General features: G+C 33.3%; 2 protein-coding genes across 2 annotated transcripts in view; one reads left to right on the forward strand and one right to left on the reverse strand.

Annotated features, from left to right (window-relative positions):
* Positions 1–1,117, forward strand: part of LOC111392482 (translocase of chloroplast 132, chloroplastic-like) — a 9,103-nt gene extending 7,986 nt beyond the window's left edge. Inside the window, exon 5 of the mRNA XM_023017835.1 lies at positions 873–1,117. Coding sequence (XP_022873603.1) covers positions 873–1,117 — 245 coding nt within the window. The remainder of the gene's footprint in view (positions 1–872) is intronic.
* Positions 1,118–2,103: 986 nt separating this feature from the next.
* LOC111392493 (dirigent protein 21-like) lies at positions 2,104–3,049 on the reverse strand. The gene has a single exon (XM_023017847.1). It carries the CDS (start codon positions 2,848–2,850, stop codon positions 2,281–2,283), a length of 570 nt encoding a protein of 189 aa, XP_022873615.1. The 5' UTR covers positions 2,851–3,049; the 3' UTR covers positions 2,104–2,280.
* Positions 3,050–22,058: the final 19,009 nt, after the last annotated feature.

The following is a 22,058-nucleotide window of genomic DNA, read 5'->3' on the forward strand; positions in this document are numbered from 1 at the left end:
TTAAATCTTGTAATCTAATTGGGCCAAAACTTGGACATTTAAAAAAAATAAATAAATCAATTTTAACTAAAAATTCAAACCAAATAATTTGGTTTTGGTTTCTGGTTGGACAGGCTTCCCAAGTGGTCATTTTTCATTCCCCAATAAAAGTATTGCTGCAAAACAATGTATTTGAAGAAAAAAATTAAAGCACAAAAGTAAAAATAGATGAATAAGGGTTAATTTCACAAAGGGTCATTGAACTTACAGAAAAATTACAAAACGCTCACTGAAGTTTAAAACTTTCAGTAACGGTCACTTAAGTATTGGGACGCTTTCAAAAACGGTCACTAAAGTTTAAAAAGTTTCTGAAACGGTCACTGAAGTTGAAAAACACTTTTTTAGTTTTTTTGGTTACATTTGCGGCAATTTTTCGGCTACTTCCAACCACCGATATTATTGAATTTTGATACCGTTGGAAAGCCCACAAAGTCCTCAATCTCTCCGTAACACCAAGGAATTCGACCGGAAAATCACCGCAAAAGCCACTCCAAAAAATCTGAAAATCTGCCCAAATTTTTAGATTTTAGGGCGACTTTTACGGCAATTTTCCAGCGACTTTCGAGCACCAAGACAGTTGGATTTTGATACCGTTGGAAAGCCCATAATGTCATCTTCAATTATCATCCAAAATCTCCCCCAAACTCCAAAGGATTCGACCGGAATAAACCCACAAAGTCGACATCCCAAAAAAGCGAAATCTGGGATGCCAAATTTTTGAGCTTATTATGGTCGATTCCTTTGAAGTTTTGGGGAGATTTTGGATGCTAATTAAAGAGAACATTGTCGTCTTTCCAACGGTATCAAGATTTGACTATTTTGGTGGTCCGAAGTTGTCAAAAAATCATTGCAAAAGTCCATCAAAAATCTGAAATTTGGTCAGATTTTTGCCTTTTCGGATAGCCAACTTTGTGGGTTTATTCCGGCCGAATCCTTTGGAGTTCAGAGAAGAATTTTTGTTGTAATTGAAGAGGACATTGTAGACTTTCTAACGGTATCAAAATCCGGTGGTATCGGTGTTCGGAAGTGGTCGAAAAATTGCTGCAAAAGTAGCTCAAAAATTTTTAAACTTCAGTGACCATTTTTGAAAGCGTCTCAATACTTAAATGACCGTTACTGAAAGTTTTAAATTTCAATGACCGTTTTGTAATTTTTCTGTAAGTTCAGTGACCGTTTGTGAAATTAACCCGATGAATAAAGAAGCAACTCCAATGGAACTAGACATAAAAAATAGAGGAAAAGGTACACCGTTTAATAATTAAATGACATTATTTGGTTACGAGCGAGTGACCATTTTTGAAAGCGTCTCAATACTTAAATGACCGTTACTGAAAGTTTTAAATTTCAATGACCGTTTTGTAATTTTTCTGTAAGTTCAGTGACCGTTTGTGAAATTAACCCGATGAATAAAGAAGCAACTCCAATGGAACTAGACATAAAAAATAGAGGAAAAGGTACACCGTTTAATAATTAAATGACATTATTTGGTTACGAGCGATTTGACTTTGTTAACAATGATAATTTTTATTTTTATTTTTACTTATTATTATTATTATTATTATTATTATTATTAATTTTGTGATAAATGATATTGACAGTCGGCAAGATATGATGTCATCCAAAAAAATATGAAAAATTAATAAATTTGTACAAAAGATTCTTAAACGTATAAATGAGTAAATGGTGCCAATTGAATCATGAGATTTTATTATTAAAAATACTCCATTATATTAGTAAAGTTAGACCATTTCAATATAGTAATATCCAAAATTCTCCATGTACATTCAAATTCAAAAGTTCGAAAAGAAATTAACGAGGCAACAATTCAAGGTTCCCGATTTTAATTCAAGTCTGTTTTATTCACAATCTTTCTCGACAATGAACATTTCAATTAGTTGTGTGATTCAATTTAACTGTAGGCGAATGAAAATGTACAATAAAATTTGGATTAACAGAGAACACCAAATTTGTTATTATAGAAGACAATCGATGAAATTTTTTAAGTTTTCAATTGATTCAGTCAACACGATTTAACTAATTTATAAATAAAACTATTACAATTAGTAAAACAAAATTGTCACCTTTATATTTATTATTAATATGATTAGGTCGACAATCAGGTAAACTACCATGATACAATCAATAACAAAACATCCCTACTTGCAAACTTAAAAAAAGTGAAAATGTGAAATAAACAAATAAAATAAAACCAAATTACACATTTAACTAATGGAAAGTGGATCAATAATGCAATACCAGGACATGGTACTCGACAAGAGCATCACCGGAGGTATTATTATACCAAACATTTTCTAGGGTAGCGACACCGCGCGCCAGCCGGAAAACACCAGAGCCACCAACTATCGGTAGTTCCCGATTCCGATTATTGAACTGATTGTACCCACTTACAGCTAGCATACTACCATTATACTTTCCCTCTGTGAACACAATATTGAAGGTCATGTGTAGCCCTAGTTCTTGCAGTGAAGAAGACCCAAAGAGACCACTGGCTCGACCCACAACCTTTGAATCGGGTTCGGGTCCTTCTGTTAATAAGTCATCCATGGCGGCGATTAGGCCGAAATAGGTGGGTGACTGGGTGGTGGCGTTGGTCATAGCCACAGGAATATTTGTCGGATTCCGGCCACTTACAATATCATGCAGGTAGAAGTGAAACTCTGTGAGCTTTTCTTTTGCATTAGAATGCTTCTTGAACCATTTTCTTACTGCTTTTGGGCCTTGAGAAACTCCATTGCCATTAGCAAATACTAATATTGAACACAGGATTAAAATTATGTAATGTTTCTCCATCTTTCTCTCTACAGAAAATGGTGGTGACTATCAATTACAAAGACACGGATATATACACACATATATGGTTGCCAACATTTGGAATTAGTGTCAGAAACAATTTTTAACTTTTCAAAGATTCTGTCAAATCGACCCTGAGTCCCGACACGTTGGTATGATGTATTAAAAATCGATATTTTGGACATTAGTATCAATGATTTATTTTTTCTATAAGATTTAGCAGCCTTTGCTACGTACTAATATAGGGCGCTAAATTCTTGCTTGGCGTTAGTAGCATTTATTTTAGGCATTTTGAACTATTTTATCTAAAAATTTAAGACATTAAAAATAGGACATAAGGACATATTTATTCGTCTAAATTGTTAGTCTCTATTTTCGAAGAATATGTAATCGGCTTAGTTTGTAAATATATAGAAATGATTGCAGGATATGTGGATAACATTTGTGAGTTTTGAAATTTGACTATGTATAAATTATTTATAAATTTTGCCAAATGGCATTCAAACACGTCCTTTTACGTGTAATTTTCATTCATTATTTAATCCATGCGCTATTATTATGCGGGGGCTCGAGATTTAATTCTCGATTTAACATATTAGAGTCAATGATCACTTCATGTTATGCTCAGAGTATACATGCTAATGTACGAATTGATATTAAGCCCTAGATGGGGTGTTGGAATTCTTTTTCTTGAACTCGCAAATATGCTTCGTAATGTAAAGCTAAAATAAAATAGTTATGCACATGGCTTATCACATGTATATATCATTATGTCTTCTCACTTGGAATTTTAATTTGTGGGAGAAAGTTGCAATGGAGGTCTCAAACTATTTGTGCTAACAATAATTAAACTTTATTTATCGATATCTAAAACCTTTTGCACTGGGAATGTCATTGCAATTATATCATGCAAAGGACAAATAATAAGTAGATATATTGGTCTGCATCCAATATGATCCAATCAATACCTTGAACAAATAATAGATAGATGTAGCACAATAAATCAGTTAACCACGATGCACTCCAATACATATGAATAATGATAGTTGGTCAGGGTCAGTGACAATGACAGAGGTAACAGGGTGGTGTGGCAGACAGTGATTGGGTGTCTTTTTTTTTTTTTTTTTTTTTTTTTTAACTGTCCAATCATATATTGACATGTGTCTTTTCTGTTACTGAACCTATCATTGTAGCAAGATTGTATTTGATATATGAGTGGTGATTATGCTAATTTATTAGAATTATTTCGAACATCAAAATTTGCTGGGTAGAAGTTAAGTACTGCTCGTTCTCGGGCTCTAGTAAATCAACTTCTTTGGGAAATAAAATTGCAGAAGAGGTTACGTGCTGGTTCGGTCAACATTGAAAAGGGTAACTGAAACAAAGATGGCGCAAAAGGGAGATGCACTGAGAGATCGTAGTGTAGAATATACGAGTTAGGGATACATAAAATAATTGGTTTCTTTACAGTTTTATCTTATTCTGATAAGAAAAAGCTCTTGGTCAGTTCAGTAGTGTGTGTTTACGAAATTTAAATTTTGTTTAATTACTTTGTAATTTAGTTGGGTGAAGGGAAAATTGTATATTCATCCCACATTTGTATTTTTGTTTCTTTTTATATAAAAAGCAATCGACCTCCCCGGTTATTTTATTAAATTTCTTAGCACCAACATTGCACTTTTTTTTTTTTTTTTTTTTTTTTTTTTTTTTTTTTTTTTCTTTTTTTTTTTTTTTTTTTTTTTCTTTTTTTTTTTTAAATTTTTTTCCCCCAACTTTTCTTTTTTTTTTTTTTTTTTTTTTTTTTAATTCTTTCATTTGACCGTCTTTAATTGTTCGATTTCAGTCACTTATTTTTTAAAATTTTTTTGGGACCCAAGTTTGGCGAATACATGGACTAGTCCTAACCCTAATGATAAATTCAGTAATTAAAACCTGACCAAAAATATCACGCAGTAAGAAAAATTGAGAACTAAAATTTAAAACAAAATGCTTAAATTTCTTGCGATAAATTATAAGAAAATGCATTACAATTGCTTCAACAAATATAAGGAATATGCAAATTCAAAAAGGCTACATCACCTAACACCGGCTTTCCAACTCTCAGACCATAGCAGCATATGCAGCATGAACTGTATATTTCAAAACACCATAATTAGAAACTCCTATTAATAAAGTTGACCTTTTAGAATGGAATATCAATTATTAACATGGTATCAGAGTCCACTAATTTTCAACAAGTGATTCGATCCAATTAAAACTCAATAAATGAGTATACAAATTTCAAAATTGGTCTACTCAAATGAGCCACCATCTTGCGGGGGCATATTAAGTGATAAAATTTCACATCGAATACAGATAAAAATATAGACCAACTTATAAGGTTCTGGACTATTCCTCTTAATAAGTTGACATTTTAAGATAAAACTCCACGTCTTAGCACAAAAAACTACAGAATTACATAAAGAAACACGAAATCAAGAATTGCATGAATATATTTATCGTTAAAGAGATAATAAATTTGCAACTTGAGATTTATGTAATGTCGACCCTTCTAGGCCAACGTGACCCTTCTAAGGGGTTAATTTCGGTTCGACATTCGTACACATGGTTACGACTTCATAAAGTACGGTCATATATAAATTGGTCTTTGCCTTGTTTACTTTGCTATGTGGGATAAACATTAATAGTTTTCCCTCCAACACATAAATATCTTTCAATGGGTCTACTAAACTCCAATTTCTTATTTATCCAAACATAATTTTTGCCTAGTAAATATATGATTTCAATGTTCTTACAATATAAATAAACTTTGATCTTACAAAACAAAGGAGGGGATCCTGCTGAAAAATATGCCAAAATCGCCTCATATTGAGCACTATATTCCAATTAAAGCATTTGAAATAATTTGTCCCAAGTAGGATAACTTTTTACCTCCAAATAATGGTCATCAATATGTATATTCTATAAGGATTTTTAATTCATTGATGGGCTTATATGTGTGAATAATTGTGTGTTAAATTAAAGGCTATCAAATTCAGTTAAACCCAATTAAAGTGATCTAATAAAGTTTCGATTTTGGGCTTTAATGTATCCAATTAAAGTGTGAGTTTACATATGTGTAGAGACCGAGTCCAACTCCTAATTCTATGATGGGCGGAATTAGGTCAAAGGGCATCACTATATAAATATGGTTATGGTCCCCAGATCACACGTACGTATTATTTATTATCTACTGCATCCCATCACAGAGAGAAAAAGGAGACTGCGTGTAGATTTGGAAGACTATACCGCGAAATTCATTATTGCATTAACCATGTTTGATTCAGGTACGCTTCCGCTATAGTTCTTCAATTTCTTGATGATTTAACATGAAAGATCCAGTGATTTAAAGCAATAAATTATCTTACAAGTGGTATCAGAGCCTTTGCATGTTGAATCATTGAGAATCAAATAATTCATTTGGTTCTTGTGGAAATCGACTAACTTAGAATATTAAAAGATGTTTGTGCATGTGTTATTCATGGGGATATTGGTCGGCCCAAAGGAAGGTCAATATTTAGCCGAATACACGTAAACCAGTGGTGATAAACATGTGATGATTATTTGGTTTAATGTCTGATCAATAAATCGGTTCAAAGAAAGGTTTATTGATTGACACGTTGTTTTAATGTCAATGTTTGATCACTACGCCAAGAGTACTGTTTACAAGTTAATATTTCTGTCCAAAGACTGGATATTGATGTTGTGCTAGGTATCTTGTGATGGGCCCTACCACTATTTGAGATTATTATTATTTGCATATTAAAGATATTCATGTGAGCTATTCATAATAATCGTTCTCTAATTCAGTTTCAGGTTCTGCTGCTAATATCTCTGCTAGCATCAATTCAATTCCAATGCTAAATGGCACAAACTTTAGGGTATGGGAATAGAACGTGATGATTGTTCTCGAAGTCATGGACCTAGACATTGCTTTAGGGTGGATCAACCTGCTGTACTTACTGATAAGAGTACCTCTGATGACAAGAGGGAGATGGAAAAGTGGGAACGATCGAATTGCATAAGCTTAATGGTCATGAAGCGTGCTATTCCAGAAGCATTTCGGGCCACTATGTCCGATAAGGTGACTACGGCTAAGAGTTTCCTTGAGAATCTTGAGAAGAGGTTTATCCAGAATGAAAAGGCTGAAACAAGTACACTTTTGGCGAACCTTGTCTCAATGAGATATAAAGGGAAATGAAACATTTGGGAGTACATTATGGAAATGTTTCATATTGCTTCAAAACTAAAGGCCCTCAAGTTAGATTTATCTAAAAACTTGTTGGTGCACTTGGTTCTGATATCCCTTCCGGCACATTTTAATCAATTCAAGGTGAGCTACAACTGTCAAAAGGACTCATGGTCCCTTAATGAGCTCATCTCACACTGTGTCCAGGAAGAGGAGAGATTAAAGCATGAAAAGACAGAAAATGCTCATTTGGCTACCACCTCTAAAGACAAAAGGAACAAGAAAATGAAGATTAATAAGGAAGCTGCAGGTACGACATCGCAAAAGAAGCAACATAAGGAACCAACTGAAGGTAGTTGTTTCTTCTATGGAGCTGCAGGTTATAAGAAGAAGAATTGCACCAATTACTACGCATGGTGTGTAAAGAAATGTATTCTTCTTCATTTGGTTTGTTCTGAGGTTAATTTAACTTCGGTACCTAGACATACATGGTGAATAGATTCTGGTGCAACAACTCACATCAGTATGTCTATGCAGGGTTGTTTGAGTTGCCGAAAACCAAGTGACGGTGAAAGATACATCTATGCTGGAGACGACAAGAAGGTGGAAGTAGAGGCAATAGGAAAATTTAGATTATTGTTAAAGACTGGATTTTATTTGGATCTTGTTGAGACATTTATTTTACCATCTTTAAGACAAAATTTGATTTCTATTTCTGTTTTGGATAAATTTGGTTATACTTGTTCATTTAGAAATGAAAAATTTAGTTTGTTTCATGATTCAAAATTGGTTGGTTTCAGTTCTTTATCAGGTTACGATAATATTTATTCAATTGATACAATTGCTTCTTATAATGAAACCTTGCATGTAAGTACTCGAGGTGTAAACTGAAAATTAACCGGAGAGAATTCTGCCTCGTTGTGGCACAAGAGATTAGGTCACATCTCCAAAAGGAGAATTGAGAGACTTGTGTCAGACGGGATTCTCGACCCTCTTGACTTCACAGATTATGATTTGTGTGTCAATTGTCTAAAGGAAAAACAAACCAATAAAACGAGATTTCAAGCCAATAGGACTTCGGACGTCTTAGAACTTATACATATGGATATTTGTGGACCATTCCCTACGGGTTCTTGAAATGATCAACAATATTTTATAATGTTCATAGACGACTTTTTCAAGATATGGTTACGTATATCTCATTCATGAAAAATCAAAGTCACTGGATTTGTTAAAAAAAAAAAACTATAAAGCTGAAGTTGAGAACCAACTCGGCAAAAGGATTAAAAGCGTCAGATTTGACCGTGGGGGTGAATACTATGGTAGATATGACGGTTTAGGTGAATAGCGTCAAGGACCATTTGTTAAATTCCTAGAGGAATGTGGTATCATGTACACTATGTCGGGTTTGCCTACTATGAATGGTGTTGTTGAGAGACGAAACAGAATGCTTAAGGACATGGTAAGGAGTATGATTAGTCATTCTACCTTGTCAGAATCTCTCTGGGGTGTAGCATTAAAGACCGCAGCTTATATACTCAACAGAGTTCCAATTAAGGCCACTGATAAAACCCCATATGAGTTTTGGACGGGCAAGAAGCCTAGTTTGAAGCATATACATATTTGGGGGTGTCCAGCTGAGGCAAGACCCTACAAGCCAAATGAAAAGAAACTGGATGCAAGAACCATCAGTTGCTATTTTATTGGATATTCTGAAAGGTCCAGGGATTACAAGTTTTATGATCCCACAACTAAGGCAATTTTTGAGACAGGAAATGTTCGGTTCTTTGAGGATGTTGAGTTTGCGGGGGGAGAAAGGATTACAGGCTTTGTCTTTGAGGAGGAATATGTTGAAATTTTTCCAATTGTTATTGACAATGATCAGGTTTCTATTCCTGATATTGTTCAAGAAGCAACTCTGGATCAAGATAATGTCATACCTCCCTCTCAAGATCAACAAATTGTTCCAGAAGAACAAACTCTACAGCCTCAAGAACCAATGCCATTAAGAAAACCCACTAGAGAGAGGAGAAATGCGAGTTCGAATAATTACATCGTATTTCTCCAAGAACATGAAGTTGACATTGGAATGGTGGAAGATGATCCAATCAACTTCCGTCAAGCCATGGAAAGTTCTAACTCTCAAAAGTGGCCCGATGCCATCAATGAAGAAATAAAGTCCATGAATGACAGTAACGTATGGGACCTCGTTCCATTGCCTGAAGGTGCGAAACCCATTGGTTGCAAATGAATATTTAAGACCAAGAGGGATTCGAAAGGTGATGTAGAGAAGTATAAGGCTCGTCTTGTCGCAAAGGGCTTTACACAGAAAGAAGGCATCGATTATAAAGAGACTTTCTCTCCAGTTTCTTCGAAAGACTCTTTCAGGACTATAATGGCATTGGTAGCGCATTTTGATCTTGAGCTACATCAGATGGATCTTAAGACAGCGTTTTTCAATGGTGACATTCATGAAACAATTTATATGGTACAACCAGAAAACTTTGTATCGGATGATGCAAAGCAAATGATTTGTAAATTAAAGAAATCCATCTATGGACTCAAATAGGTGTCTCGTCAATGGTATTACAAGTTTCATCAGGTGATCATCTCATTTGGTTTTGAGATGAATTTGGTCGATGATTGTATATACTACAAGTTCAGTGGGAGCAAGTATATTTTTCTGGTTTTACATGTCAATGACATATTGCTTGCTAGCAACGATATAGACTTATTGCACGAAACCAAGAGATTTCGAGTAAATAATTTTGAGATGAAAGATCTTGGTGACGCTTCTTTTGTATTAGGAATTCAGATACACCGAGATCATTCTCGAGGTATTCTTAGATTATCACAAAAGAGTTATATCGAAAAGGTACTTAAAAGATATGACATGCAAGATTGTAAACTAGGTGACACCCCTGTGGCTAAAGGAGACAAGTTCAGCTTAAGTCAGTACCCTAAAAATGACTTTAGAAATTAAGGAAATGCAGAAGATTCCTTATTCTTCAGCTATAGGGAGTCTAATGTATGTTCAGGTTTGTACGCGTCCGGATATAGTGTACATTGTTGGGATGCTAGGGAGATATTTAAGTGACCCAGGAATGGATCATTGGAAAGTAGCCAAATGGGTCATGCGGTATTTATAGAGAACAAAAGACTAAATGCTCACATATAGGAGATCGGATCAGTTGGAGATCGTTGGTTATTCTGATTCCGATTTCGCGGGATGCCAAGATTGTAGGAGATCCACTTCAGGCTATATTTACTGCTTGCTGGAGGTGCTATTTCCTGGAAGAGTGCTAAGCAGACACTCATAGCTACTTCCACCATGGCAGCAGAGTTTATAACATGTTATGAGGCATCAAATCATGGAATATGGCTGCGTAATTTTGTCATTGGACTGCACATTGTGGACAATATAGAGAGACCACTTAAAGATATTTTGTGACAATAAATCAGCAGTGTTGTATTCCAATAACAACATGAGCTCGATAAAGTCAAAACATATAGAGATCAAGTTCCTGGCTGTTAAAGAAAGAGTTCAGAGTGGACACGTGTCAATAGAGCATATTGGGACAAACTCCATGGTTGTGGATTCGCTTACTAAGGGATTGATACCCAAGGTCTTTCATGAGCACATTGTTCATATGGGTATAGTGTCTCTTGAGGATATCTAGTTTCAATGGGAGTTTGTATTTTTACTTTTCATATTGGACACATGTACTGTAATTTTGGATACGGTTTAAGGTTAAAGTTATTTTCAATTATAAAGTTATTTGGTTTATTATCTTTGAACTTGTTTAAAATGATCTCACTAAGACATTAAGGTGGACCAGTTGGAAATAAGCATGTTACAGATCACATCACATGTAATTTCCATGCTACACAACCATGCTTGATCCATGTCATTTAGTTATATCGATATATGTGATCATTGATGGGTTTAGCTACAATGAAGGTAGCGAAAGCCGCTTTGATCCTATGTTGATATGATTGATGGACGGAATTGTTTTGGGGATGGATTCAGTAATGATAGCAAAATTCTGAGTACTCATAAGGTTATGTTTAATGCACAATTATAAGGTGATATATATAGTCCAAGTGGGAGATTGTAAGGATTTTTAATCCATCGATGGGCTTATATGTGTGAATAATTATATGTTAAATTAAAGGCTATCAAATTCGGTTAAACACAATTAAAGTGATCTAATAAGGCTTCGATTTTGGGCTTTAATGTATCAAATTAAAGTGTAGGTTTATATATGTGTAGAGACCGGACCCAAATTCTAATTCTATGATGGGACAAATTAGGTCAAAGGACATCGCTATATAAATACGATTATGGTCCCCAGATCACACGTACGTATTATTCATTCTCTACTGCATCCCATCACAGAGAGAAAAAGGAGACTGAATGTAGATTTGGAAGACTATACCGCGAAATTCATTATTGCATTAACCATGTCTGATTCAAGTACGCTTCTGCTATAGTTCTTCAATTTCTTGATGATTTAACATGAAAGATCCAGTGATTTAAAACAATAAATTATCCTACATATTCTACATGCCATTTCAATCTAATTTGTTTCGTTTCTATTTAACAGTCCCTATAGAGCAATCCATCCCATTATTATTTTTCAAGTCTTTAACTAATAGTCTTATATATGCTACTTGTTACTTCATTTTGTTACCTATACTACTGCATCTTGTGATTATGAGACTGGATTCTTGAATTTTCTCCAAAGGGCTACTGAAATCTGAGACCTCTGATTATCGATAGGATTTTGGGTTTCAATTTCAAAGTCAAAAAATATTATTTTGTGGGATAAAATTACAACATACATAACGGCTGATTTGTCTTTAATAATCGTAAAATTACAGAAATTCAGACTCTTTCAAACCATCTAATCTACAATTTATGTTATCATTTCAGGGCAAATTTCAGATTTTTGTTCGGTACGAGTATTTCCCTATTTTTTATTCGACATAGGTGCATATAACTTTTTTTTCCCCCTTTTTTCTTCATAGGGGACAATTAACAAGATAGACCGAAAAAAAACTGATTAAAAATTTACAATACAATTATTATTATTATTATTTTTTCAAATACTATATGAAAACATTGATGTGGTTTTTCTATTTATGATCTAACCATTTTTAAATTTGCGTTGCTCGACTCTTGTGTTCGATCAGCTGAACAAACTGCAGAGTTCCTTTTCGAGCATTTGGTTTATCGTGTTATGAGCAGGTCAGCTTATCGTTGTTTATTTGCTTATAAAATCAAGGAATGAAAAAAAAGTAAACTGTTTTGTATTAGTTTGCAAGCTGGGCAAATGGTTTCCCACTTGGTTACCTCAGAATTTTGTAGCACCACAACTGATATGAACGTGTTCAAATCTTAAATAAAATTTTGACCAACGTATTGTTAAAATAATTTAAATAATTAATTTGTTACTCTAAGATCATTTTCAAAAGATTCTTTATTTATAAAGAGTATCTTATATAATAGAACATATTTCAATTTAGAAAGAATCTTTTTATATGCTACAATAATGCTCTCTTTCCGAGTATTGACCCTTTAAAATAAGATGCATTTTGTTTTTCAAAAGTCTCTTTAAGACAGTCTAATGGTATAAACTTCTGGTAAGTCCATGAGCAGATTTGTTGGATTTATGACCCAATTTAGGAAAAAAATTGTTTCCTTATTTTCACGTGATTTTAATGGAAATATATTATTTCCTTGTTTCAAATTATATTTATATTTATGATATGATATGTATTTATAAAAGTGATATCTTCTTTTAGTTTAATTCAAGCAAAAATTGCTGTGTTGTAATTCTCTTTTCATATTATTATAATAAAATATCGTTTCTTTTACTTAACTCTCTTTGATTTCTTTACTTTAAATATTGTTTCATCTTTGTGATATTATTATATATTTTATACAACATCATTAATCTCAATCATTGCATCGCCTTTGGGATCAAGACGATTTAGTGTTCGGATTTGAACATTAGAATATTATGAGTATATCCTGTCAACTTTTGCAATATTTAAAAATTAATATATCTTGCATTACAAGAAGACTGCTATATAGTTTTAAGAATCATATGTGAAGTGTGGTCTGGGGAATAAAAATAATAATACGAGATTCCATGTTAAGAAAGTAGGGATTACAATATTTTTTGCCAACCTTTTTTCTTTATCTCACTGCCATATCCTAAAAAACAAAAGGGTTCTTCTACATGTACACCAGGTTTGATACCCCGGTGTACTGACCCCCTCACAAGAGGGGGGACCCACGATTTTTTTATTCGCCACAGGTCCTCCCTCTTGTGACGGGTCGGTGACACCCCGGTGTACAACTAGATTAGTCAATAGACCAATGTCCGATCCTCGATGGAGATGTTTATGGTCTGTGATGTGAATTATATAAATAAATATTTTTTCTTCGGACTGAATCACTTAACTCTAAGAGTGTGTTTGATTGACATGAAAAATATCACTTAGAAAAGGAAATATTTTCCATCTTTTATGGAAAATAAAAATCACCTCTACCCAAAGAAAATTTTTTTCTTAAAAACAAGGAAAATTAGGCATATTTTCAAAAGTTGAAAAATGTTTTCCATGGAAAAAAATAGCAATCAAACACTCCAAATAAGAATTTGGGTGGAAAATTGATGTAATCAAACACACCCTAAGTAAACTAAGTTAATTTTGATTAGCGTTTAACCCTATTTAAGTATTATTTTTCAATCATGAAGAATACTTGCAACTGTTAGTGAACAACGGAACAAGTAATTGATGATTAACGATCAAATCTACTTTAGTATTTTATGTTCTTGTATTTTCTTCTGTTTGTTCTAAAAATAAGGAAGAATTTTCACTTGTAGTACTTGTAACTCCCTTTAGTAAGTGTATATAATTGGGATATGGGGATACTTCAGTGGTTACAAGAAAATTATAGTTAAGGTCTCTAACCTTTCTAAAAAGAGCAACGGTTTCATAATCTCCAAATTTTGGTACGTCATATCAAGACTTCGAAAAATTATGCAGTCGAAGGACCCTTTGGACTTTGGATTGTAAGTTGTAACCATCCAAATGTCAAATTCAGCCTTTGAATCATCGAACTTGTCCACTTCTTAGAAGGGAAAATGTTAATGGGATGGTGACTGACAACTTCTTTAACCCTAATTTATTCTTTGGTATTAACTAATTAAGGCATGTATGAGATTTCAAAATTTGCTTTACTCTCCCAATTAATTTAGTCAGCTGTCTCTTTCAAACCACAATTTGTGTGTGCCTGATAAATGCATGCAATAAGTTTTGGATGATGTCTGGCTTGGATTCATATTTCTAACCTCGAGGTGTGGATTTCATCAAACCGAGAAGGGTAGCAGAGGGTGTTTCCCCTTGGCATCCCTTCTAAAAAGTGTGCAAGCTCGATTCACGTGCTGAACTAACCGACATTTGGATGGTTATCGTTCAAAAGTCGTTTAACTCAATATTTTCTCAAGGTTTTAAATGGTGCTGCAAAAAATTGAAGATTTAGAATCTCATTTGTACTTTTCTTAAAGGTCATGGATGCCCTTAGGGGAGGATGCAGTGGAGGGCAAGGCTAGGCTATAGCCTAGTCTCTACCACCAGCCCATATGGAAAATTAAGAATAATTTTTATGAAAATTACACACCAGCCTGTTTTTAGAGATGACAATTCAAAAATAAGATACAAGGTTTACTTAATCATAAATCAGGCATTTAATCAATACTAAAATTATTCTCTCTCTCTCACCCCCCCCCCCCCCCCCCCCCCCCCCCTTGTGTGTGTGCAAGCATGCGAACACAGGCGCTCATTGGTGCACATTCAGGTTTTCGTACTTCCTTTTTTCCCTTGATGGCTGACTTGGACACGTCCCATCGAACCGGACATTTTTATTTGCTAGGCCATCAAACCAACAGTTTTAATAGGTTCATCAGGAGCTGGAAGAACATTCACAAAAGAAGTGGTTGAGGCCATGTCATCCGTTAACGAGGTTCACTTTTATTTATGTTTTTGTTATGGTAAACATACGTCCTCCCCTTCATCTCTCACTCTCAGTAGATGGGATACTCCCCACTGAACAACCCACTGAAAGTCATTCTCGATGTCAATCTCGAGGTGTAGAACAGCTGCTCGTGCTTGTGGGCATTTTCACACCTCCAACCCAACTTCTTTACTCTCTTACACTTCATAGACCCACGTTAGGGTTGCTGAATTGCCACCAAAAACCACCAACTTGCACACTTAAAAGTTGGCGACAACACCTCTCGGACCACCATCGGTTTGACTTAACCCAAAACCTTACGGCATGAGCTGACGACAGCCATGCATCACCCGTGTTCGCGTTTTTGAAGGGCTTCTAGGCAAACCTCTTGGTTGTCTCTACACCCCTACCTCCTTTATCACTAAGCGATCATTTAGCACCCAATTAATCTGATTCAACGGTTCGACCTATGATTCATCATTCATGAACGTTGATAAGATCCATCCATTTAGTAGCACCTTAGGATGGCATAGTCTTAGAATGGCGAGGTTCCTCTTGTAAACCTTAGGCGCTCAATTCGATGTAGAGATTTCAACAAAAACAAGGTCAAAAATTGATGGATTTTTCAGGATTTCGCACCCAGATTGCACATGAACAGAGAATTCGGTTGTGGTGGTTTTCTATTCTTTATTCTCTGTGGGTTTGAGGTGGTGGCAGTGATGGGTTTGGGGGTTTTTTTTTTATGTTGGGCGGTGGTTGTATTGTGGTGGAAATAAAGGTTGTGATAGTTGGTGGTTTTGGTGCGGTGCTAGTCGTTGTCCTCCTTTATGGATTTGAAGCGGCGGTGATGATGGCTTAGGGTTTTTCAGGGAATGGTGGTTGTGGTTGTGGTGGAGAAGGATGTTGTGATTTTATGGATGTTTTATGGCATTTTTGAGGTAGTGGTAGTGCTGACAATGGTGGTGGTGCAGGTGGTGGTTGTGGTGTTAGTTTTAGATTGGGTTGGGGTTGTATAAACATGATTTGTGACCAATATAGTGGTTAATCCATGATCAATAAAATAGATAATTTATGATATCGATGCAATGATCTGTGACCCATGCACAATGGCCTGTGACCAATAAACTGATAACATGTCACATGTCTTTATACACTTACAGGTCACATATAAAATAGAATTGGCCACAGATCATTAACTCATGTTCATATGTCAATATTAATTGATCATTGATTACAATTCATAGGTTAAAGATGTTCACAAGTTACATGTTATGTTAACGGGTCATTATTAATTGTTACAGTTATAGTTCATAGGTCACATGTCATATTGTATATGTCACATATGTTCATAGATCACATGTTATAGTTCATAGATCAATATTTATTGGTCATAGGTTATAGTTCATATGTCACAAGTTATCATTTACAAATCACAAGTCATAATGTATGGATCACACATGTTCACAGGTGGTTATAGTTCACATGTCAATATTAACTAGAAACAAGTTATAACTCACAGGGTCACCTTCATCGGTAACATATCAATGTTTATAGGTTGCAGATCCAAGAGAATTGATCACAAGTTTTGAACAATATCACAAGCAATATATCAATATAAATTCAAGAGAACTAGTCACATGCCATTGATTTTTTTCAAACTAGTCACAAATTCAATTAACCAGATTGCATTTTTGAGAATTGAAGTTATTTGATCCAGTGAATACTCTATAAATTACATCATGGGATGTTTTTCAATGTTCAATTAAAAAATAGATTTAAATTATACCAGTACTGCTCAATCGTCGTAAACGAAGATGATTAGTCCCTGGCAATGATCAGTCGATGTTCTTCAACGGCTGCTATGTTCTCTCTCTCTCTCTCTCTCTACTATTTAAGCTGAAGAAGATGCTTAGTCATTGGTGATCTCTATAGAGTCTATCTTTCCTTCACAAAGTTATTTGGATGCTAATGATCGTGAGAGTGAATGCTCATGGTGAGTGGATGCGAAGACTGTAAAAGGGTATAGTGTAGGGCGGATGCCGATGACTGTGGGCTAAACTAGAGAAAAATTGGTATTATTTTATATATAACTTTTTTTTAAAATAATATAATTTAATTACCACCCAGGTTTTGAAATTGTAAACTTATTATCTTAAAAATGAATTAGCCTAAATTTAAGGCTTGAGATATGATTTTTTCCCCTAAACTTTTTTCAATTTTGGGCCAAATATTTGTGTTAGCCCAGTTCTATTTTAAATCCCTATTCAAACCCAATGCTTAATTATTCAAGTTTTGCTAAAGAGACTACAATTATTAAATACTCTTTTCAGGGCATTCATGAAACCTGAACATCTTATTGTCAAATTAAGCATTTTATTTAATGCACGTTTCACCAAATTTACTTAAATAAATTTTATAACAGATAACTTGTATTGATTAGCTCTAAAAATAAATTACTTATTTTAATAGTTAGAAACACTACATGGTTTGCTAAGCTTAAAAGTAATTAATTTTTTTAATTCTACATATGTTTTCATATATTACTTATTTTATGCTTATAAAAAAAAAAAAATCATATTTTGACCAAATTTTCTTATAAACATTCACCTATTATCCACGTGATGGCATATTTAAGCCTTATTTTTACCTAACAAACTCTATTTTATTTAACAAATAAAAGAGAAAATTAAAAGAGTTAATGACTTAAAGGATAAAGCTCATATCTATCTCCTTCTATAAATATCTACCAAGGGTGGATGTTGAAGAAACTTTTAGTTGGTAATTTAATTCTCATATTTTTTTAATTATCTTCAATTACATTTATTTATTTTCAAGATTATTCAATTAATCTAGTATCTAAATTCATTCATAATGAAAGTGATTTGAATAGCCGTTTAACATAATTGGACATTAAAATAAATTAACGACTATGCTCATTTATGTAATTGATTGTTATGTGCAATATTCACACTAAAAGAACTAATGTTCGTTTTTCAACACGTATTTCAACATTATAATCAATGAGTTTCTCAACTATTTAAACCTAAGGGGCATGGTTGTAAAGGTTAGGCAATCTCAAAGGAGAATGAGACACATTTTATTACCAAGTTATAAATTTATATTTATATTTTGTATAAATATGGATCAATGGTATAAATCAACAATTTCCCCGTGGTATTTATGCCTGCTTTAATAAATAATTTATGTTAGTAATAAATTTTGGTGCACGTGAGCTATCTTCTTACTATGGCCCCGTTTGGGAGGAATTTTGAGAATTGATTTTTTGACCATTAGAAAAAAGGTGGGGTCTACCTGTGAGAAAAGAAGTCAAAAATTACGATTGGATAGTGAAATAACGGTCAAAATTCAATTTTTTGGAGTAAAAAATCCCTCCCAAATAAGCTGTATGTATTGTTAAACCAAGCCGGCGGAAATGTTGGTGCACGTGAGCTGCCATTTATCTAACTGATGGAGCAGGTTGATCCTGAGCTTGATCTTAATAAGATGACGCTTAAAAATCGATTCAACAATTAGGGTCTGTTCGGTAGTTATTATGAAAATTGATTTTTTGATCGCTAGAAAGAAAAAATGGGTCCTAGTTGTGAGTAAAAAATTTAAAAATGATGGTTAGAATAGTGATATAACGGTTAGAAAATTGATTTTTTGGAGCAAAAGATTGTTACCAACCGGGGGCTTAATTAAAACTGGTTTAAACAATATAGATCGGATAATTTTAGATAGACTATTTATCGTATAATTGTCATTCCCAAACTAAATGTAAATTAATTGAATTTTTCCCACCAAAAATACAATTAAAAAGGACGAGAAAAGATAACTACGTAAGGAGTGCTAGGCTATTGGAAAATTTGTATAAAGCAATAGAGATTTCAAGAACATTGAAGAACTAGGAGAAAAGTACTGCTTTTCTTCCCTTTCACGAACAAGTAGTTTTTTTATGAGGATTTTGGAAGATTGTTTTCGTATGTACAATTTTTTATATATTAAAAATTCTGACTTCTAGTGGTTTTTCTTTGGTTGAGAGTTCTCAACATACATTCTCGTGTTCATGTTCTTGTTATTGTTCTAATGTAGAGCATACTATTGAATAGATAGAAGAAGAATTGGATCGAAATGGAGAAAAAGTAATAGTGCGGAGACGAGTAATACTCATCGCTTTGTCAAGATGTACGATGGATTTTGCCCATTTCGAGTTCATCTAATTTTTAAAGTTTTAATGCTATTTCTATCATTTATTTTATTTTTTACTCTTTTCAATTTAAATTTATTTAAATCGTGTTTTCATTAATTTTAATCATCTTAAACTAGGTTTCCATATAAACCCTTATAAATTAGGGGTTATTTCGTTATTTTGTTCATCTTTATATTAATAAAATTTTGTGAGTTTATTCCTTCATAATTTGATGGATTTCGAATTTTTAAAGTTTTTGTTTGAATTCCTTATTTCACGCTGTGTTATATTGTCTATGTCAATTTCTTTGTTCTTGTTATTTTCTTGGAGGAGTCCCGAAGGGTGTGAATAAAGAAATTTGTAAAGAGTTTGACCTTAATAAGATGATGGTTACGAATAATTTCGTCTACTTTAATTTATACTAGAGCGCTCTGTATAACTAATTAATACTGATTTATTTTGGGAGCTTAATTTATGTTTGGTTTACTGTCCCCTATAAGTAAAAAATAAATATTTATCCTGACAACTTTTGCAATATTTAAGGAATATTATATTTAACTTCCTTTACCAGTGAACTGCTATATATTTTTAAGGATCAGGATAAAGCGTGGCATAGGGAATGCAAATGATAACACGAGAATCCATGTTGAGGAAGTCGTGATTATTACAATATTTTTTTTTCCTGCCTTTCTTTACCCGACTATCGTATCCGTAAAAAACAATATTAGTTCGTAGACCAATCGCAGGAGATGTATTTGGTCAGTGAAGTGAATTATATAAATATAATTCTTTTCTTTGATCCGAATCACTTAACTCTAAGCATCACCATTGGTTGGGTAAGTAAACTGGGTTGATGTATTAGGTTGATTTCCTTTTTTGTTTTTCTTTATTGAGAGTATAATTAATGTCTTAATTTTTAAGTGTACCCCTTATTATATATAAACAAATATGAGCTACAATTAGTCAGCCCTTGTTTGAGTCTTATTCTTCCAAAAATTCATTTTTTCAAAACTCATTTTCAACCACATATTTTTCAATAAAATAATATTACACGTAAATTCAAAAATTTTCCTTAATTTTCAATTACACATTCTCCATCAATCACTATTTAAAAATGCATTATTTCACTTAAAAATGGGGCTCAAACAAGGACTCAATGCGAGAGTATATTAGAAAAATGTAAGTAATATTTATAGTTTTAACATATATTGCGCCGTCAATTGACCCCACATACATTTTTTTCTCTCCTATTTGCACAAGTTTTTCCTTTAAAAATTCTGCCTCCCAACTTTTCTCCGGCCGGAATCTTATCCTTTCATCCCAAATTTAAATTTGTCATTTTTATCAAATAATTCCATTTTCTACTTAGCTCGTCTGCCCAACCAAGTTTTTCTACACCTCAACGTCAGACGCATCAAGACCCCATGATTTGAATCACTATTTTTTTTTTGTCGATCCAACTGCTTTTATAAGTGGTAAATTTTTTAAAGATATGGAGCCAACTGTTGATTACATTTTTGTTATAGACTTAGGGTCCTTATATTGTTATCAATTTTATTGAGGTATAAGCTTAAGCTCTTGTATTATTGAGCATTTCAGCCAACTTATTTGGTAGAAATATGAGGTCATGCTTTTTGCTTAATAAACTAAATTTCTACTCTACAATTATTTAGCATTATTAGATCTTCTATCAGTTCTCTATCTAAATTATGTTTTGATTATGTCTGTCCATTATCATAAACTTAATATAAATATGTAATTTCAAACATTTGTATCGATAAGTTCCAACTTTGACCTCACTTCCAAGATAAACAATGACTTCACCTAAGATAAACAATGACTTCACCTAACTTCACGGTTTTGGATTTTATGGAATTGGAATTGATTGTTGAAATTTATTTTTTTTGTGGAACCAATTGTTTTCTATTGTGATCTAAATGGAGCATTGGAACTTCCTTTTTGCTTATTGAAATTGATTTTATTCTTATTATTAGAATTCTTTTTGAAATAGATTAGCATTTTATTTGTTGAGTTTCATGTCAAATAATTATGAAAAAATAGTTTAAATGAAAGTCTTCATTTTTTGAGTGAAGAGCAAAATATTGTGAACGAGTATTCTATAAAAATGTTGTTCGAGAGTAATTTAACTTTTGACCCCATGGTGAAGAATCTTGATATGATTGCAATATGAGATGCGATGATTATTGCATAGCTTGGAATGATGGTTGGTATTGGGAATTCAATAACATATGTATTCCCAATGACAAAAGCACTTTACAATCAAACACAAGGTGATGTAGGATATAACGGGGAAAATGTAATAGTAGAAGTAAAACATCTTAATTTTGGATTGGGCCCATAAGACCATTCCGAAAAGAGGAGGACGAGACGAACAATATTCGCTGTTATGCCGTGACATACGAATTTCGGCCATTTGAGTTTGTTTAGGACTCGAAAATTGATTTTTAAAATTTTGGCTCTATTTTTGTCATTTAGTTTATTGGGAATTTTTTTTGAATTTTAGTTTGTTTAAACTTTGTTTTCATTAATCTTAGTTGGTTTAAACTACATTTCCATGTAAACCCTCATAAATAAAGGAGTTATTTCATTTTTTGGATCATCATTAATTAATAAAATTCACAAGCTTACTTTTCTTCATAATTTGGTGGATTCCAAATTTTGTTTTCTTAAGATTTTTGCTTGAATTTCTTGTTTCATGCTACATCAACTGGTATTAGAGACAACTTTTCCATCCCTATATCTTT

Source organism: Olea europaea, unplaced genomic scaffold (assembly GCF_002742605.1).
Source record: "Olea europaea var. sylvestris unplaced genomic scaffold, O_europaea_v1 scaffold935, whole genome shotgun sequence".
NCBI classification, from domain to species: Eukaryota; Viridiplantae; Streptophyta; class Magnoliopsida; order Lamiales; family Oleaceae; genus Olea; species Olea europaea.